Source organism: Bombina bombina, chromosome 8 (assembly GCF_027579735.1).
Source record: "Bombina bombina isolate aBomBom1 chromosome 8, aBomBom1.pri, whole genome shotgun sequence".
In the NCBI taxonomy this organism is placed as follows: Eukaryota; Metazoa; Chordata; class Amphibia; order Anura; family Bombinatoridae; genus Bombina; species Bombina bombina.
Window position 1 is genome coordinate 242,527,151 of NC_069506.1, and position 22,266 is coordinate 242,549,416.

Genomic DNA, 22,266 nt, shown 5'->3' on the forward strand with positions numbered 1-22,266 from the left:
TCCGGGCGATGTCATCTTCCAAGAGGCGCTGAAGAAGTCTTCTATCCGGGCGATGTCATCTTCCAAGCGGGGTCTTCAATCTTCATCCCGCCGACGCGGAACATCCTTCTTTACCGACGGACTACCGACAAATGAAGGCTCCTTTAAGGGACGTCATCCAAGATGGCGTCCCTTCAATTTCCGATTGGCTGATAGGAGTCTATCAGCCAATCGGAATTAAGGTAGGAAAAATCTGATTGGCTGATTGAATCAGCCAATCAGATTCAAGTTCAATCCGATTGGCTGATCCAATCAGCCAATCAGATTGAGCTCGCATTCTATTGGCTGATCGGAACAGACCGGACCTCGCAGCTACTCTAATAAATGTATTAACCCCTAAACCGCCGCACTCCCACCTCGCAAACCCTATAATAAATTGTATTAACCCCCAATATGCCCTCCCTAACATCGCCGCCACCTAACTTCAAGTATTAACCCCTAATCTAAAGACCGGACCTCGCAGCTACTATAATAAATGTATTAACCCCTAAAGCTAAGTCTAACCCTAACACCCCCCTAAATTAAATATAATTTTAATCTAGCAAAATAAATTAACTCTTATTAACTAAAGTATTCCTATTTAAAGCTAAATACTTACCTGTAAAATAAACCCTAATATAGCTACAATATAACGAATAATTATATTGTATCTATTTTAGGGTTTATATTTATTTTACAGGCAACTTTGTATTTATTTTAACTAGGTACAATAGCTATTAAATAGTTAATAAATATTTAATAGCTACCTAGTTAAAATAATTACCAAATTACCTGTAAAATAAATCCTAACCTAAGTTACAATTAAACCTAACACTACACTATCAATAAATAAATTAAATTAATTAACTACAAGTACCTACAATTACCTACAATTAAATAAACTGAACTAAATTACCAAAAAAACAAACACTAAATTACAAAAAATAAAAAAGATTACACGAATTTTAAGCTAATTACACCTACTCTAAGCCCCCAATAAAATAACAAAGCCCCCCAAAATTAAAAAATTTCCCTACCCTAATCTAAATTACAAAAGTTAACAGCTCTATTACCAGTCCTTAAAAAGGCTTTTTGCGGTGCATGCCTCAAAGAAATCAGCTCTTTTGCCTGTAAAAAAAAAAAACACATTACAACCCACCACCCACATACCCCTACTCTAACCCAAACCCCCCTGAAGATCTCCCTACCTTGAGTCGTGTTCACCCAGCCGGGCACCGATGGACCAAAAGAGCACATCCGGAGCGGCAGAAGTCTTCATCCTATCCGGGCAGAAGAGGACACCCGGACCGGCAGACATCTTTATCCAAGCGGCATCTTGTATCTTCATCCATCCGACGAGGAGCGGCTCCATCTTCAAGACCTCCGGCGCGGAACATCCTCTTCCTTCCGACGAATACCGACGAATGAAGGTTCCTTTAAGTGACGTCATCCAAGATGGCGTCCCTCGAATTCCTATTAGCTGATAGGATTCTATCAGCCAATCAGAATTAAGGTAAGAAAATCTGATTGGCTGATTGAATCAGCCAATCAGATTCAATTTCAATCGGATTGGCTGATCCAATCAGCCAATCAGATTGAGCTCACATTCTATTGGCTGTTCCGGAATTCGAGGGACGCCATCTTGGATGACGTCACTTAAAGGAACCTTCATTCGCCGGTAGTCGTCCGAAGGAAGAGGATGTTCCGCGCCGGAGGTCTTGAAGATGGAGCCGCTCCTCGTCGGATGGATGAAGATAGAAGATGCCGCTTGGATGAAGATGTCTGCCGGTTCAGATGTCCTCTTTTGGTCCATCGGTGTCCAGCTGGGTGAACACGACTCAAGGTAGGGAGATCTTCAGGGGGGTAGTGTTAGGTTTATTTAAGGGGGGTTTGGGTTAGAGTAGGGGTATGTGGGTGGTGGGTTGTAATGTTGGGGGGTGGTATTGTGTGTTTTTTTTACAGGCAAAAGAGCTGATTTCTTTGGGACATGTCCCGCAAAAAGCCCTTTTAAGGGCTGGTAATAGAGCTGTTAACTTTTGTAATTTAGATTAGGGTAGGGAATTTTTTTTATTTTGGGGGGCTTTTTTATTTTATTAGGGGGCTTAGAGTAGTTGTAATTATCTTAAAATTTGTGTAATTTTGTTTTATTTTTTGTAATTTAGTGTTTGGTTTTTTTTGGTAATTTAGTTTAGTTTATTTAATTGTAGGTAATTGTAGGTACTTGTAGTTAATTAATTTAATTTATTTATTGATAGTGTAGGGTTTAATTGTAACTTAGGTTAGGATTTATTTTACAGGTAATTTGGTAATTATTTTAACTAGGTAGCTATTAAATAGTTATTAACTATTTAATAGCTATTGTACCTAGTTAAAATAAATACAAAGTTGTCTGTAAAATAAATATAAACCCTAAAATAGATACAATATAATTATTCGTTATATTGTAGCTATATTAGGGTTTATTTTACAGGTAAGTATTTAGCTTTAAATAGGAATACTTTCGTTAATAAGAGTTAATTTATTTTGTTAGATTAAAATTATATTTAATTTAGGGGGGGTGTTAGGGTTAGGGTTAGACTTAGCTTTAGGGGTTAATACATTTATTATAGTAGTGGCGAGGTCCGGTCTTTAGATTAGGGGTTAATACTTGAAGTTATTTGGCGGCGATGTTAGGGAGGGCAGATTAGGGGTTAATACAATTTATTCTAGGGTTTGCGAGGCAGGAGTGCAGCAGTTTAGGGGTTAATACATTTATTAGAGTAGCGGCGAGGTCCGGTCGGCAGATTAGGGGTTAATAAGTGTAGGTAGGTAGCGGCGACGTTGGGGGGGGGGCAGATTAGGCGTTAATACATATTATGTAGGAGTCGGCGATGTTAGGGCCAGCAGATTAGGGGTTCATAGAGATAATGTAGGTTGCAGCGGTGTGCGGTCGGCAGATTAGGGGTTAAAAAAATTATTATAGTGGCGGCGATGTGGGGGGACCTCGGTTTAGGGGAACATAGGAGAGAATTATATATTTTTTTTTTATTTATTTTTTTCTTTCGTCCTGGTTTTTTTTTGCTCTGTTTTGTTTTATTTTGTGTTATTCTTTATCGTTTTTTTTTTTTTTTTTGTTTTGTTCTATTTTGTTTTATTTTGTTTTGTTTTGTCTTGTTCTGTTTTGTTTGGTCTTGTTTTGTGTTCGTTTTGTTTTGTTTTGTTCTGTTCTGTCTTGACTTGTCTTGTCTTGTCTCGTCTGAGTGTGTTTTTTGTTTCCTAGCCGATGATAAAAAGTGCTTCCAGAGTTAAAAGAGTTGATCGTTACATTATAATTTGTTTTTAATATATATTGAGAATGATGTAATCTAATCATATTTTTTGTTTTACGCTGTTTATTTGTTTACACCACGCGTGTATTTGTGGTATATTTGTTTACATCCTGTGTGGTGTAGTTCTATATTGATATGGAAGAACTTTCCTTGCTTTGTTTTATACTCTGGTAGCCACAAATAAATAAATATTTTAAAAAAAAGGGGTACATAGGTAATTTATGGGTGTTAGTGTACTTTAGAGCACAGTAGTTAAGAGCTTTATAAACCTGCGTTAGCCCAGAAAGCTCTTAACTACTGACTTTTTTCTGCGGCTGGAGTCTTGTCGGTAGAGGGTCTAATGCTCACTTCAGCCAAGACTCTAAATACCGGCGTTAGGAAGATCCCATTGCAAAGATAGGATACGCAATTGGCGTAAGGGGATCTGCGGTATGGAAAAGTCGCGGCTTGAAAGTGAGCGTTAGACCCTTTCCTGCCTGACTCTAAATACCAGCGGGCGGCCAAAAGCAGCGTTAAGAGCCCTTAACGCTGCTTTTGACGGCTACCGCAGAACTCAAAATCTAGGCGATAGGGATTAGGTTTTTTTGGGGGGATAATGTGGTTTATTATTTTCTGTAATTTTTTTTATTTTGTGTAATTTTAGATTAATTTAATGTAATCTTAGCTTTTTGTTTTTTTAAAAGTACTGTTAGGATTTTTTATTTTAATTGTAAAGTAGTATTTTATTATTTTATGAAATTAAGGGGTTAATTTAGGGGGCGTTAGGTTAGGGGGCTTAGTCATTAAATTAGTTATTTGCGTTGTGGGGGTTGGCGGTTTAGGAGTTAATAGCTAAATTAGGTTTAATGCGTTGTTGGGGGTTGGGAGATTAAGGGTTAATATGTTAAGTTAAATATGTTAATTAAGTCAGCCAATAGAATGCGAGGTCAATTCTATTGGCTGATCCAATCAGCCAATCGGATTGAACTTTAATCCGATTGGATGATTAAATCAACGGATTTTTCCTACCTTAATTCCGATTGGCTGATAGAATCCTATCAGACAATCGGAATTCGAGGGACGCCATCTTGGATGACGTCATTTAAAGGAATATTCATTCGTCATTAGTCCGTCGGTCTAGAAGGATGTTCCGCACGGAGGTCTTCAAGATGGATCCGTTCCTCGTCGGATGGATGAAGATAGAAGATGCCGCTTGGATGAAGATGTCTGCCGGTCCGGATGTCCTCTTCTGCCCGGATAGGATGAAGACTTCTGCCGGTCCGGATGTCCTCTTTTGCCCCATCGGATGACCAGTGGTGCCCGACTGGGTGAAAACGGCTCAAGGTAAGGTGATCTTCAATGGGGTAGTGTTAGGTTTTTTTAAGGGGGGATCAGGTTTTAGAGTAGGGGTGTGTGGGTGGTGGGTTGTAATGTTGGGGGGGGTATTGTATTTCTTTTTTTTACAGGTAAAAGAGCTGATTACTTTGGGGCAATGCCCTGAAAAAAAGCCCTTTTAAGGGCTGGTAAAAGAGCTGATTACTTTGGGGCAAGCCTGTAAAATAAATATAAATCCTAAAATAGCTACAATGTAATTATTAGTTATATTGTAGCTATCTTATGGTTTATTTTATAGGTAAGTATTTAGTTTTAAATAGGAATAATTTATTTAATTATAGTTATTTTATTTATATTTATTAAAAATAGATTTAAGTTAGGGGGGTGTTAGGGTTAGACTTAGGTTTAGGGGTTAATACATTTAATATAGTAGCGACAATGTCCGGTCGGCAGATTAGGGGTTAATAATTGTAGGTAGGTGGCGGCGACATTGGGGGCGGCAGATTAGGGGTTAATAAATATAATGTAGGTGTCGGCGATGTTGGGGGAAGCAGATTAGGGGTTCATAAGTATAATGTAGGTGGCGGCGGTTTCCGCAGCAGCAGATTAGGGGTTAATAATATAAAGCAGGTGTCGGCGATGTCGAGGGCGGCATTAATAAATGTAAGGTTAGGGGTGTTTAGACTCGGGGTTCATGTTAGGGTGTTAGGTGTAGACTTAGAAAGTATTTTCTCATAGGAAACAATGGGGCTGCGTTAGGAGCTGAACTCTGCTTTTTTGCAGGTGTTAGTTTTTTTTTTTTCAGCCGTCTCAGCCCCATTGTTTCCTATGGGGAGATCGTACACGAGCACGTTTTAGCCAGTTTACCGCTACCGTAAGCAACACTGGTATTACAGGGAGAAGTGGCGCTAAATTTGATCAACGCTCACTTTTCTGAGGCTAACACAGCCATTCAGAAAACTTGTAATACCAGCGTTGTTTAAAGTAAGTGCTGGAAAAAAAAAGGAGCGTTAGCAACGCACGGCTTTACCGACAAAACTTGTAATCTAGCCGATAGCTGCAAAACAAGCGGACAGCTCCACCTACTGGCTATTTTAATTAGTGCACTTTGCTTTCCAAAGCTTTTCAATAGCAGTCACATGACTGAAAAAAAGGTTGTTATTCTGAAATGGCGCAAATTGAACCGGCGAAAACTGAGGGCCACCTGTATATGTGTATATATATATATATATATATGAATGAAATAAGTGCACTCCCACGAACAGTAAATTTCAATTCTGCCAGAGTGCTATAGAAAGTTCAAATATCCAAGTTATATTACAAGCACTCACTGGACTTGATACAGGTGAAATAAAAAGTGTTTTATTCCATATAAACAAGTGACATTTGGAGGTGTTCACCCCTTCATCAGACCAATGATGAATGGTGAACACCCTGAAACGTCACTTGTTTATCTATACTATAATCGCGTTTTTAATGCGAAATGTTGGCTGCACGAGGCAGCCAAAAGAATGTTGGCTGCGTGCACAGCCAAAAGAATTGGATGCAGCGAAGGCAAACGGAGCATTACAAAAAAATCTGCCAGCCCGCAATAAGTATTAACAAAATAAAAAAACCTAACCACCCGTACGAAGTATTAAGAAAAAAAAAAATAACCTCCTGCACGAAGTATTAAGAAAAAAACAAAAAACTACATAATAAAATTATTAACCCCTAAATCCGCCAACTCAAACATCACAAACTACCTAATACATCTATTAACCCCTAATCCGCCATTCCCCCACATCTCAAATGAAATCATTAATTTATTAACCCCTAAACCGCCATCCATCACCAAAGCAATAAACAAAATTAACATATTAACCCCTAATGTGCCAACCCCCCACAATGCATTAAACCTAATTTACCTATTAACTCCTAAACCGCCAACCCTCACAATGCAAATAACTAATTTAATGACTAAGCCCCCTAACCTAATTTAATGACTAAGCCCCCTAACCTAACACCCCCTTAATTACATAAAATAATAAAATACTACAATTAAAATAAATTAAATTAATCTAAAATTACACAAAATAAAAAGGCTAACATTACAGAAAATAATAAATCACATTATCCAAAATAAAAAAATAAACCTAATCCCTATGAAAATAAAAAATCCCCCCAAAATAAAAACACTGCCTAATCTAAGAATAAACTACCAATAGCTTTTAAAAGGATGTTTTGTAAGGCATTGCCCTAAGTTAAACAGCTCTTTTCCTTAAAACAATACTAAGTCCCCCCTCTAACAGTAAACCCCCCAAAATAAAAAAACTTAAACTACCCATTGCCACTAAAAGGGGCATTTAGCTCTTTTTCAATTGCCCAAAAAACCCAAATCTAAAAAAAAAAAAAAAAAAAAAAGCCTAACACTAAAGCCCCAAATAGGTACTCACGTTTCCTGAAGTCCGGTAGAAAAGATCTTCTTCCAGGGGGGGTCCATCATCTTCTATCTTTATCCACAGCGAAGGCGGCGTGGAGCGGAAGTGCAGAGTGGTGTTCCCAGATGTGGCAATCCTCGGCAGCGTTCCTGAAGATTGAATGCAAGGTACCCCATATTTATTGGGGTACCTTGCATTCCTATTGCCTGAAATTTTTAAAATCAACCAATAGGATGAGAGCTGCTGAAATCTTATTGGCTGATTTGAACAGTCAATAGAACTTCAGTAGCTCTAATCCTATTGGCTGATTTCAAAATTTCAGCCAATAGGAATGCAAGGTACCCCAAATTGATTGTGGTACCTTGCATTCAATCTTCAGTTTACGACGGATATCAGATGAAGAGGAGCCTCCATGCCGGTGAGCAATGCCCCCGGCGCCAAGGACGGCCGCTGAGGATCCAGGCATTAGGAACACAGCTCCGCATCTCCCAAGATGATGGATCCATCTGGAAGAAGACCTTCTCCGCCGGACTTCATGAACAGTGAATACCTATTTGGAGCTTATGTTTAGGCTTTTTTATTTTAATTTTTGGGGTGGGATTTTTTTAGATTAGGGTTTTTTTGGGCTAGAAAAAGACCTGATTGACATTTTAAGGGCAGTAAAAGAGCTGAATGCCCCTTTAAGGGCAATGCCCATACAAATGCCCCTCTAGGAGCAATGGGTAGTTTTGTTTTTTTAGTGTTAGGTTTTTATTTTGGGTGGTTTGGTGGGTGGGTTTTTTTTTACTGTTAGGGGGGACTTAGTATTTTTTAGAGGTAAAAGAGCTGTTTAACTTAGGGCAATGCCATTTTAAGGGCTATTGGTAGTTTACTATTAGATTAGGGGGTGTTTTTATTTTGGGAGGATTTTTTATTTTTATAGGGGTATTAGTTTAGGTTTACATTTTTTATTTTTAATAGCTTTGTATATTTTTTTCTGTCATTTTACTTTTTTATTTTGTGTAAATTTAGCTTGAGGGTTTGTATTTTTTCAACATAGACTGCCCTCTGGGCACGCTTTTCAACTAGTATGGAATAAAACACTTTTTATTTCACCTGTATCAAGTCCAGTGAGTGCTTGTGTTATAACTTAGATATATATTTATTTATATATATATATATATATATATATATATATATATATATATACATACACACTAATTACACATTAACTACCTAGTTTACTGTTATTGCAAAGAATACTTTTACATTTATCATTAATGCAAAACTGTTAATTCACCTTAATAGACCAAAATTACTAGAGACACTAGGGGGAGGAAAACACTAATTCATAGAAAACTTAAAGGGACATGGACCCCATTTTTTTTTTCTTTCTTGACTAAGATAGAGCATGTGATTTTAAACAACTTTCTAATGCTAATATTTATCTCATTTGTTTTTTTTCTCTTGATATTTTGAAATGGAAACCTTTTTTCAACTTTGTTGAAAAGGAAACCTAGGTAGACTCGAGAGCTGCTGATTAGTTGCTGCATATACATGCCTCTTGTAATTGACTGACCAATGTGTTCAGATGGTTACCAGTAGTGCATTGCTGCTTCTTCAAAAAAGGATACCAAGAGAATGAAGCAATTATATAATAGAAGAAAAGTTGTTTAAAATTGTATGCTCTATCTGAATCATGAAAGGAAAATTTGGGGTTTTGTGTCCCTTTAACAGAAGATTCCCCTGGAGAAAGTGAACCAACCACACATTTTTGATGTTTTTTATAGCAAAAAGGAGAAAAATAAATAATGAACGTACTGTATATTGCAATAATGTTATACTTTCAATAATGAAACATAGTAAGATCAATCACAATCCTTCAGAAAATGTAACTAAAGATTTACCTAGAAAAATCTCCATAATTTTATGTACAAAATGAAAATGATTAGATATTTTTTCTAAAGGATTGTGATCAAGCCCTTTATGTGTTGTTTTTAAATTCTTGTTTCAATCTTTTATTTTATTTACTCTATTTAAAGCTCTCCCAGCTGTCATTAAAATATATTTTCAGACATTGGAACCCATCCAATTTTATTTTTTGCTAAAAATAATGGTGGTGTTGCATAGTTGTAATATTAATTTTGACCTTTTTTTTTTTTTTTTTTAGGAGAGAACACTTCAAAAGAAAATTATACAATTGTCTTAGAGGGATCCCCGTTATCCTTATTGTGTTCTGCCAAAAGTAATCCAGTAGCGACATTTATGTGGATGAAATCTAGCCACAATGTGACAACCAATTTACCAAATGGACAAGATGGATTTCTGAATATTATCAGTGTCTCAGAGAGTGATGAGGGGACATACACATGTAACGCCAACAATGAACATGGTAATGCATGCAGCTCCATCACAATAATTATGGCATGTGAGTACAAAACACTTCCAGGAAAACCAATTAATGAATCCATATGTGATAAATGCTATTTAATATTGTGATTTCTGATGCAATTTTTATTGTTATGAAGTCAAATGTTTCAGTTGCCATTAGAATGCTGTGTGGAAACAATTTAAATGTGGTGGCTGGACTTATTAGTCAGCTTATTTATATAAAATATCACCAAATACAAAGCAGACCCCCCCAGTCTAGATATTTAGAGCTCCTTAAAGCTAGATGAGATATGGCAAAAATACTCTATATAGTAATATGTTATTAAAAAAATATTTCACAAGAACAATATCATATATACAGCTGATGCACGTATAGGGGCCTATCTATCAAACTCCAAACGGAGCTTGAAGGCCTGTGTTTCTGGCGTGTTTTCAGACTCGCCAGAGCGTATTGCTCTCCGCATTCAGCGATGTCTGTCGGACCTGATCCACACTGTTGGATCAGGTCCGACAGACATTTGATAAATAGGCCCCATAGTCACGCTTAAAAAAACTTTCACACAGGCATAAGATAAGGATGGATAACCTAAAAATGTAAAATATCCCATGTGTTAAACTCTATTATAGCAAGCTTGTTTCTTGGCAAAGGAAAAAAAAAGGGTAAACGATTATTCTTAGGCCACAGGTATCCAAAAAATCGTTTCCATAAAAAATCGTCCAGATTTTTAACAAGTTCCCTTATATAGTTTCAGAGAAACTCCGACTCCCCGGACTTACAAAAATACCCCTCCATTCAGGTTACTGCAACAGCTCTTCAGAATACTTTTATTTTAGAAAATCTTTACTCATTGTTATGGTTGAGTTCTTGGCAACTGATGAAGTCTATGTAGACTTCTAAAGCAGTGTAAATCTATTTCCAAGTACCATGTATGACAGTATTCCATATACACAGTTACAGCTTCAAATGCAATTCAAAGGTTGCATGACATTGATTGTATGACAGTGCTGGTGACCCATACAAATTTGCTTGATCTTGCTCCTTATAGAATGGGGGAGACCTATCAGTCATGAAAAAGCGGGGCACTCAGTGATAAGCAGGCAACTTATTTATGGCAAATTGTGATCACATCTTTTTGGTGTTGGACTATTATCAACAAAAATTCCCAGCTGAGCCCCAATCAGCCCTACTTACCTTTTTACAATTATACAAGTAAATAAGACCCTTCCTTATCTGGGCAATGCCTTCAATAATGGTTGGTAAATGTTACAATTTGGGTGTCCTCTATGTGGGATCCAGGGAGGCTCCTTGCATTGAGAACACCTCCTGGATACATCATTGAGGAAACAAGTTGTCGGCTGATCTTCTGCCGTTGTGTTTGGACTACATATCTCTACTTTTTGCTCTCAAAAGGTTTATTGCTCTTACTTTTTAATTTGTAATCTTGTTCTAGGCTTTACTCTGGACTAACTGACTGGTTTAAGCTATTGTGTTTTTGTCATAGTGTTGTGCTATGTCATTAGTTATTCTATTTCTGGTCTGTCTATATAAATGGCATGAGCTGTTGTGAATAAACCCAAAACTATGTGTTTAGCATTACTTGTCAGTGGAAAAATATCTTAATTAGTCTTAGCTGGGGGACAATGTGCATTGTGATGTGTTTGCTTAATAAAATCCCTGTAATTAAAATAGTTCAGCTATTGTTTTTTTCTGCCTAATCTGGTGACATAAAGTAGAAGTTTGTTTTTATTTTATTGATAATTATTAGACATTAAACCCTGGTTTATAGTGTGGCATGCAGACTATAAGTTGACAATATCATCTAGAGAGATCCCATACAACTTGCTACATTCCTGGTAAGTAAAGTAAATAAGTGATAGCTTCTAAGATTCCCATTAATTTGCTCAACTGCTACACGATTGGTCTGCACTGTGCATCATCTATTACATAAGTTAAATATCAATGTTTTGTCTATGTTCTCATTTTAAGTTCTAGCATAAGATTCAGATGTGGCTATTTTAACTTATTTTTTTTTAGTTTTATCTGTTGTTTAAGGAGTTCAAGTGTGACATCCTGCATAGAAGTAGGAGATAACTGTTTTTTTCTATAAATTTGAATCAACTTTAAAATCTTGAGGTTTTTTTTGAGATTAAGGCCCCAAGTTATCAAAGTCTTGCGGACCTGATCCGACAGTGCGGATCAGGTCCGCCAGACTTCGCTGAATACGGCGAGCAATACGATCGCCGTATTCAGCATTGCACCAGCAGCTCACAAGAGCTGCTGGTGCAATGCCGCCCCCTGCAGACTCGCGGTCAATGGGCCGCCAGCAGTGGGTGTCAATCAACCCGATCGTACTATAAAAATAAAATTAAAAAAATGTTTTCAATAACTTTCTTGCTTCCACTTTACTGCCTCTACTCCATTTGGATCTTTATATATATAAAACCTAATCTTTTATCACTTGTTCATTATGTCCTCACACAATGTTATATCTTTAAAATCATTGCCTTATCAAGGTTGCTCCCAGGAGGGTTCACCTACATTTTTTTTCTAAAACTTGAGTATATTCACCCTGATATTGAGTTATTATTATTAACTGTTTTGCCTTCAGCTGTTAAGCACAGACATTTGCAAAAATTTTAAAAAAACAAAACACCTTAAAAAAACAACAAAGAATGATTGTCTATCTCGGGTTGGCAATTTAAATACTTTTGGCAACATTGTATTTACAATGTTTCATATATATAGCTTTTAATCAGATATATTACATTGTATATTTATGCGAGCACTGAAACAAATGTAATGTCCTAATTTGGGGTTTCATTGCCTTAGTGTTTTCATTAAGCGCATGTATTGCGCTGATTTATATGAGGGAGAGGGGTGATGATTTTTATGTTTATTTTATTGGATCCCTATGTGTATAAAAGGCCCAGACATATGTTGTTGTAATATCAGCCTGAAGAAACAGTGTGATACTGTGAAACGCGTCACTGTTGATGTGTTTGATAGATTAAATACGTTTATATATTTAAACATTTTTTCCACATTTATTGGATTTGGGACTGATGCAGTTAAACTAAACTTCATCAACCCATACCTTGGGATCCAGTTTTTATTGCTTGCCTTTGGGAAGGAGATTTATCATCGAGTTCCTGACATGAGAGGCGAGTTAGCCAGACTATTCCTGAATATCTGGCCTGTGCATATAGCACTTGGTAGTGCTTCAACAAATGTGAGTGAATTTTCATCCATTGTGTGTTGCTTCCATCTTCCTAGACTATACTATGCTATGGGCGCCTTCTTTTGATTTATTTGCAAATATTTGAAGGTGATCCTTCTTTGGTAGAGGTGTTTATGACTGAAGATGTTAGTTATGTAGATAGTTTCTCTTAGTCTCAGGACCCTGCTGCTGTTGCAGATCTGTCCTTTGCTTTCATGTTTGAGAATATTCATGCTTTAGAGGTTTCAATATCATTAGAGGTAGAGGATTTTCTTGCTAAGGTTAAGCAACCAATTAAAACGATTGATTTCTAATGAATAGTAGAAGCTAGATATAACTTTTGTTTAAATCTATATTTTCTCTTCCTTCTGTTAATGTTGGTCTGCTGATATGGTCTTACTTTCAAATGGAGCACTATTGATAGCTCAGGTTGCTCTATCAATATTGCAGGACCACTCTAAGATTAGTGCACAATCTGGTATTGCAAGTCCATGGTAAAAAGGAATAACCAGAGACTGTTTAGTGCAGCCATCATCTTTTTAAAGCACCCTAAACTATTAATGGATTTTAAAATTTGAAAGTTATTTATTACGCTCAACTTAAGACTTATACACAAGTCTATTAAAGTCTATTAAAGGAGTAGATTATGCATTTAAAGAAAATATAATAGTCAAAAAAGAAAGAGATTTTCTATTGCCAAAAGAACCCAACCTCGCTTTTTATTATCACTTACCAAAACTGCACAAAAATCTCACTTTTACCCCTGGGAGGCCCATTATTGCGGGCATCGGTAGCCTCACCGATAATGTGTCCTCATATGTGGACTTCTTCTTACAGAAACATGTACTGGGCCTGGAATCACACATCCGGGATTCCAGTGATTTGATTGGAAAACTAGATAAGGTTACCATCACTCCAGATCTTTTATGGATAACATGTGATGTCCAATCATTATATTCAAACATATTACATCAGTTGGGATTAGCAGCCATATCAGATTATTTACAGAAAGATATATATTTGCCGGGTCCCCAATGTGATTTTATCTTACAACTTATCTCATTCATCCTGAGACATAACTATTTTTTGTTTCAGGATGATTTTTTCCTCCAAGTTAAAGGTACCGCCATGGACACCAGGTTCGCCCCAAGTTATGCCAATTCGTTCATGGGATCGTTTGAGCAAAAGTATATATATGATGGCATTTTTGGGGCGAGCCTGGTGTTCTATGGCCAGTACATAGACGATATGTTATTCATTTGGAGGGGAGATTTGGCATCTGACAATACTTTTGTAAATTATCTTAACTCAAACGATAGGGGACTATCTTTTACTAGTTCCATCCACCATGAAACCATAGTATTCTTAGATCTTGAACTTAAATTTGAGGGCCCTAAACTGACTATCATTACCCATTTCAAGATGGTGGACTGTAACAGTTATTTGGATTTTAACAGTCACCATTATTTTCCGTGGAAACGCAATGTGCCATACGGTCAATTCAAAAGGATTCACCGTAATTGTAGCACTATAGCTGACTATGAGGCCCAAAGTTTGTTATTAAAAGAACGTTTCAGTGAAAAACATTACCCATTACACATTGTAGAAAATGGCTATGAAAGAGAAAACAGGACAATAGAGAAGACTATTTAAAAAACCCCATTAAAGATGGATCCAATTTATATATCGCCATAGAACAGGCTAACAATGGTATTGAGCTGGTTGTTCATTCCTGAGAGTGATTCCAATCAAACAATGTCACAACAGTGGCCAATGTCAATCATCATGGAGGAATTCCTTAACAATGAAAGAAGTGCCCTATGTTATGAATTCTACAGAACATTATCATTGCATTATTTATGCCATCCACATTCCATGTGTGAACAATTTGGAGGTAGACTTTATCAGTCACCAGTCTGTTTAACAAGGAGAATTGTCTCTCACGCAGAAAGTTTTTAACGAGACTGTGAGACATTGGAAACTTCTAGAGATAGATCTCATGGCCTCTCAATTGAATCACAAATTTCCCCAGTTTTGTGCAAGGTCTCAGGATGCTCTGGCAAGTGTTATAGGTGCCCTAGTGGTTCCTTGATTGTTAAACTGATTTAAATCTTGCCTCCATTAGTGTTGCTATTCTTTCAGAATTCCTATAGTTCTTGAGTTCCTGCAGGAGGATCTGGATAAGGGTTTTGTAAGCCAGTTTTCTGTAGGATCAGATTTTGTCTTTTATTTCTGTTTCATAAAAATGCTAAAATTCCAGATTTTCAGATATTTCTTCCTTGGAATCTTAATCTGGTTTTGAATGTTCGAATTCCACTTTTTGAGCCTATGCATGGTATAAACCAGCAGATGTTATCCTCGTAAAGTTTTTTTTCTTCTAGCTATTTCTTTGGCTAGAAGGGTTTCTGAGGTTCCAGCTTTGTCATGCAAACCTCCTTTTCTGATTTTTCATCAGGAAAGTGCTATTCTTCACACTAGCTAATCCTTTCTTCCTAATGTAGTATCTTTAGATACAATTAATAAGAAAATGGTGGTTTCTTCTTTACCTCCAGCAGTTAAGGCCTCTAAGGATGTTATAAGATCTCTCAAATATTACGAGGAAGCAACAAAAGATTTCAGATTATGTTCTTCTCTTTTTGTTCATTTTTTACAAGGGTTAGAAAGTTACAGCTGTTATTTAATGGCATATTTGGTTATGTGGAAAGCTTCCCCTGAGGGCATTAATGCTCATTCTACTAGGGCAGTTGCCACTTCTTGGGCTTTTAATTATAAGGATTCTGATCAGATTTGCAAGGTAGCTACTTTTTTGAAGTTTTATCACTTTGATTTGTATGCCTCTTCTGAGGCTGCATTTGTCTGGAAAGTTCTGTGTGCCACAGTGCTTGATCAGTAACTTACCTGCCTTTACTGTTTGTCCCCCCTATTTCATTGTAATCTCATGTACTTCACTGCTTGGGTAAAGATTCCAAAACGTGATGACTCCTCATGGACTCTCACCGTCATGATGGTGAATCCACAAGCCCCATCCTTTTGTTGTTTAAATGGTGGCAGTACTTATTTTGCACTTATTTTGTCTTTTCTGTTTCCCTCATCTTCTTTGCTATATGTATGACCAAGGATCATGTGAAGTGGTAGGGAATAAAAACTGTTGTGTTTTAGGGTATATTTTGCCTCCTCCTAGTAATCAGGAGGGGAATTTTTAAGAGCCAAGATTGCCAAAAGAGGCACTAAAGAGGTTTTGTGGGTAGATATGAGTTGAAAACAAAAACTAACAACTCTATGCCAACAAAAGCTAGACCTCATCCTTGGGCTGTGGACATGAGACTAGATTATAGATTTATTAATATTTCCATGGGTCTTATGAACCCATTACATTTTATAGCCAGCTCAAATCATAAAAGTGAGTGCATGATTTTTATTTTTGTGATTGCAGATAAACCGAAACCCCTACTGACAAATGTTTCTGAGTGCTCAAGAAAAGACAATTCTATTGAATGCAGTTGTTTTATTCACTCATTTCCGCCACCTCAAATAATGTGGAAGATTAATAAAGAATATTACAATTACAGCAACAAGGACCTTCATATTATCACTCTGAAGGCAGAGCGAGTATGGAACAGCACCTTGACAATTCAAGTTAAAAATGAGATCCATTATACTATTCAGTGCATCGGGTTTAATATATTTGGTAACTTCAGCTTGGATTTAACTTTAAACGCTCCTGGTAAGTATAATTTTATATAATTTGTTTTACAAGGCACTGTACTTTCCATACTTGCAAAGGTTAATCACACCAGAAACACAAAGAAAAATTGCTAATTAAAAAATGTTTTTGGTAATCTTTTGCACATTTGTCTATGACTCTTATTGTAATATTGTACACTGAGTAAATTTTACAGATGAGTCACTCAGTTGCTTATGAAAATTATGTGAATTTAACTCCTGAAGGATTACACATGGTTATCCTAATGAATGGCGGGGTCCTCCTTGTGCACATTGACCTTGGGAAAGAGAGAGAGAGAGAGAGAGAGAGAATGCCCTCCCTTAAAAACTGTACCTTAGGCACAACTTATGGTCCTGCCGTGTAATTTGTTCATAACTGGGCAGTCATTGTATCCCTTGGCTGTGAGCAACATACAAATCAATATTTTTACCTCTTTGGTTGCCAGTAACACATGTAAAGTGTAGTAATTTAACCCCCTTGACTTTCCCTCACTTTCACATTTAGCTAACAGTTTTTAAAAAACTGGACATTTATGTGTCCAGTATTTTTGGGAACAATTTACTGGACATCCTGCTAAAATATTGGACTGTCTGGTTGAATAGTGAAAGCCATGCAACCCTAATTGCAAGATGGTGCAAATTGGAAAAAACAAAATCTGATTTTAAGTTATTCAATTTTATTGTACAATATATGTATGCAATTCTAAATATTGTTGTTTTGGGAAGGTGGACTGATGCTAAATGTGGAACCATAAACTGTGGGTTTGAAGGAAATGACTACAGCGCTACTATTTACTATCTACACCATAGGAAATTATATTATTTATTTTTGCATTTCATACAGTGGTGTTTTCCCATCTTACAGCAACAGCATCTCAGCAAACTAAAGTTACATTGGAAAAACATACTTGGTCTTGTGAAAAAAGAGTGAAGATTTAATCTTTATAGAACATTTACTTGACCTCAAACAGTGTCACATACTGAAATCTCCAGCACACAGACCCCAAATAGTGTGTCACATATTGAAACATCTAGCGCACAGACCCCAAACAGTGTGTCACATACTGAAACATCCAGCGCACAGACTTCAAATAGTGTGTCACATACTGAAACATCCAGAGCACAGACCCCAAACAGTGTATCACATACTGAAACATCCAGTACACAGACCCCAAACAGTGTGTCACATACTGAAACATCCAGCGCACAGACCCCAAACAGTGTGTCACATACTGAAACATTATGAGCAATAACATTCTCCCACCTTCCCCTTTTAGACCCAAGGTAATCAACAAAATCCTCCCACCTTCCCCTTTAAGACACAGGATAATCAATAAAATCTCCCAACCTTCCCGTTTAAAACACAGGGTATTTAGTAAAATGCCCTCAACTGCCCCTTTAAGACACAAGGTGATCAGTAAAATCACCTTCAACTACCCCTTTAAGACACAGGGTAATCAGTGAAATCACCCTCAACTACCCCTTTAAGACACAGGGTAATCAGTAAAAGCATTCTCAACTACCTCATTAAGACACAGGGGCCTAGTTATCAACGTGTCTACTTTTCCTGCCTTCGCCGGCCCAATACGCCCACCTAAGCTCGCCTCACATCGCCGCCGCGGACCTGCAAAAATTTGCCTAAGTTATCAAAAAAGCTGTCAAAAAGCCGCGCACCAAGTACGGGGCGATGAGCAGCGGACTGTGAGAGTTATCACTCATCCATTCTCGCTGCTCTTCGGCTTTTTGACAGCTTTCTTGCTAGCCTGTCACTAAGCACTCGCACTAACTACACTGTTCTACCCCCTATACCGGCGCCCCCGGAGCCCCCCCGCAACAAAATAAAGTTACTAACCCCTAAACCGCCACTCCTGGACAGCGCTTCCACCTACATTATACCTAGTAACCCCTATCCTGCCCCCCCCTATACCGTCGCCCTCTATAATAAAGTTATTAACCCCTATCCTGCTGATCCCGCACCTCGCCGCAAATAAATAAATAGTTTAACCCCTAAACCGCCGCTCCCTAAACCTGCCGCAACCAATATTACATTTATTAACCCCTATCCTGCCCCCCCTACACCGTCGCCACCTATAATAAATTTATTAACCCCTATCCTGCCCCCCACTACACCGCCGCCACTGTAATAAAATTATTAACCCCTAAACCTAAGTCTAACACTAACCCTAACACCCCCCTAACTTAAATATTAATTAAATAAATCTAAATAATATTTCTATTATGAACTAAATTAATCCTATTTAAAACTAAATACTTACCTTTAAAATAAACCCTAATATAGCTACAATATAAATAATAATTATATTGTAGCTATCTTAGGATTTATTTTTATTTTACAGGCATCTTTCAATTTATTTTAACTAGGTACAATAGCTATTAAATAGTTATTAACTATTTAATAGCTTACCTAGCTAAAATAAAGAGAAATGTACCTGTAAAATAAAAACTAACCTAACCCAATTACACCTAACACTACACTATACTTTAATAAATTATTCCTATTTAAAACTAAATACTTACCTGTAAAATAAACCCTAAGATAGCTACAATGCAATTAATAATTACATTGTAGCTATTTTAGGAATTATATTTATTTTACAGGTAACTTTGTATTTATTTTAGGTAGTTAGAATAGTTATTAAATAGTTATTAACTATTTAATAACTACCTAGCTAAAAGAAATACAAAATTACCTGTAAAATAAATCCTAACCTAAGTTACAATTAAACCTAACACTACACTATCATTAAATAAATTAAATCAATTAACTACAAATAACTACAATTAAATAAAATTACATAAACTAACTAAAGTACAAAAAAAAAAGCTAAGTTACAAAAAATAAAAAAAATAGGTTACAAACATTTTAAAAATATTACAATTTTAAGCTACTTACACCTAATCTAAGCCCCCTAATAAAATAACAAACCCCCCCAAAATAAAAAAATGCCCTACCCTATTCTAAATTTAAAAAGTTCAAAGCTCTTTTACCTTACCAGCCCTTAAAAGGGCCTTTTGTGGGGGCATGCCCCAAAGAATTCAGCTCTTTTGCCTGTAAAAGAAAAATACAACCCCCCCCCCAACATTAAAACCCACCACCCACATACCCCTAATCTAACCCAAACCCCCCTTAAAATAACCTAACACTAATCCCCTGAAGATCATCCTACCTTGAGTCGTCTTCACTCAGCCGAGCAGCGATGGAACCAAAGAGGAGACCCGGAGCGGCAGAAGTTATCCTCCAAGCGGCGCTGAAGAAATCTTCCATCCGATGAAGTGATCCACCAAGCGGTGCTGAAGAATTCTTCCATCCGGGCAATGTCATCTTCCAAGCGGCGCTGAAGAAGCCTTCTATCCATGCGATGTCATCTTCCAAGCGGGGTCTTCAATCTTCAATCTTCATCTTCAGCCAATCGGAATTAAGGTAGGAAAAATCTGATTGGCTGATGGAATCAGCCAATCAGATTCAAGTTCAATACGATTGGCTGATCCAATCAGCCAATCAGATTGAGCTTGCATTCTATTGGCTGTTCAGATCAGCCAATAGAATGCGAGCTCAATCTGATTGGCTGATTGGATCAGCCAATCGGATTGAACTTGAATCTGATTGGCTGATTCCATCAGCCAATCAGGATTTTCCTACCTTAATTCCGATTGGCTAATAGAATCCTATCAGCCAATCGGAATTGAAGGGACGCCATCTTGGATGACATCCCTTAAAGGAGCCTGCATTCGTCGGTAGTCCGTCGGTAAAGAAGGATGTTCCGCGTCGGCGGGATGAAGATTGAAGATTGAAGACCCCGCTTGGAAGATGACATCGCCCGGATAGAAGGCTTCTTCAGCGCCGCTTGGAAGATGACATCGCCCAGATGGAAGAATTCTTCAGCGCCGCTTGGAGGATCACTTCATCGGATGGAAGATTTCTTCAGCGCCGCTTGGAGGATAAATTCTGCCGCTCCGGGTCTCCTCTTTGGTTCCATCGCTGCTCGACTGAGTGAAGACGACTCAAGGTAGGATGATCTTCAGGGGATTAGTGTTAGGTTATTTTAAGGGGGGTTTGGGTTAGATTAGGGGTATGTGGGTGGTGGGTTTTAATGTTGGGGGGGGGTTGTATTTTTCTTTTACAGGCAAAAGAGCTGAATTCTTTGGGGCATGCCCCCACAAAAGGCCCTTTTAAGGGCTGGTAAGGTAAAAGAGCTTTGAACTTTTTTAATTTAGAATAGGGTAGGGCATTTTTTTATTTTGGGGGGTTTGTTATTTTATTAGGGGGCTTAGATTAGGTGTAAGTAGCTTAAAATTGGTGTAATATTTTTAAAATGTTTGTAACCTATTTTTTTTATTGTTTGTAACAGCTTTTTTTTGTGTACTTTAGTGTATGTAATTGTATTTAATTGTAGTTATTTGTAGTTAATTTATTTAATTCATTTAATGATAGTGTAGTGTTAGGTTTAATTGTAACTTAGGTTAGGATTTATTTTACAGGTAATTTTGTATTTCTTTTAGCTAGGTAGTTATTAAATAGTTAATAACTATTTAATAACTATTCTAACTAGCTAAAATAAATACAAAGTTACCTCTAAAATAAATATAATTCCTAAAATAGCTACAATGTAATTATTAATTACATTGTAGCTATCTTAGGGTTTATTTTACAAGTAAGTATTTAGTTTTAAATAGGAATAATTTATTAAAGTATAGTGTAGTGTTAGGTGTAATTGTAACTTAGGTTAGTTTTTATTTTACAGGTACATTTCTCTTTATTTTAGCTAGGTAAGCTATTAAATAGTTAATAACTATTTAATAGCTATTGTACCTAGTTAAAATAAATTGAAAGATGCCTGTAAAATAAAAATAAATCCTAAGATAGCTACAATATAATTATTGTTTATATTGTAGCTATATTAGGGTTTATTTTAAAGGTAAGTATTTAGTTTTAAATAGGATAATTTAGTTCATAATAGAAACATTATTTAGATGTATTTAATTAATATTTAAGTTAGGGGGGTGTTAGGGTTAGTGTTAGACTTAGGTTTAGGGGTTAATAAATTTATTACAGTGGCGGCGGTGTAGTGGGGGGCAGGATAGGGGTTAATAAATTTATTATAGGTGGCGACGGTGTAAGGGGGGGCAGATTAGGGGTTAATAAATTTAATATAGGTTGCGGCAGGGTCAGGGAGTGGCGGTTTAGGGGTTAAACTATTTATTTAGTTGCGGCGAGGTGCAGGATCGGCAGGATAGGGGTTAATAACTTTATTACAGAGGGCGGCGGTATAGGGGGGGCAGGAAAGGGGTTACTAGGTATAATGTAGGTGGCGGTGGGCTCTGGGAGCGGCGGTTTAGGGGTTAATACATATATGTGATGTGCATCTCTGTAATGAGAAGGGGTGTGGTCTAATGACATCAACACCCTATATCAGGTGTGCATAATTATTAGGCAGCTTCCTTTCCTTTGGCAAAATGGGTCAAAAGAAGGACTTGACAGGCTCAGAAAAGTCAAAAATAGTGAGATATCTTGCAGAGGGATGCAGCACTCTTAAAATTGCAAAGCTTCTGAAGCGTGATCATCGAACAATCAAGCGTTTCATTCAAAATAGTCAACAGGGTCGCAAGAAGCGTGTGGAAAAACCAAGGCGCAAAATAACTGCCCATGAACTGAGAAAAGTCAAGCGTGCAGCTGCCAAGATGCCACTTGCCACCAGTTTGGCCATATTTCAGAGCTGCAACATCACTGGAGTGCCCAAAAGCACAAGGTGTGCAATACTCAGAGACATGGCCAAGGTAAGAAAGGCTGAAAGACGACCACCACTGAACAAGACACACAAGCTGAAACGTCAAGACTGGGCCAAGAAATATCTCAAGACTGATTTTTCTAAGCTT

At 37.2% G+C, this 22,266-nt stretch overlaps 1 protein-coding gene across 1 annotated transcript in view; it reads left to right on the forward strand.

The window, feature by feature from the left end:
• The window catches only part of LOC128638967 (sialic acid-binding Ig-like lectin 16), a 382,221-nt gene that overhangs the window by 334,730 nt on the left and 25,225 nt on the right, over nt 1-22,266 (forward strand). Inside the window, 2 exon segments of the mRNA XM_053691109.1 lie at nt 9,210-9,467; nt 16,082-16,372. Coding sequence (XP_053547084.1) covers nt 9,210-9,467; nt 16,082-16,372 — 549 coding nt within the window.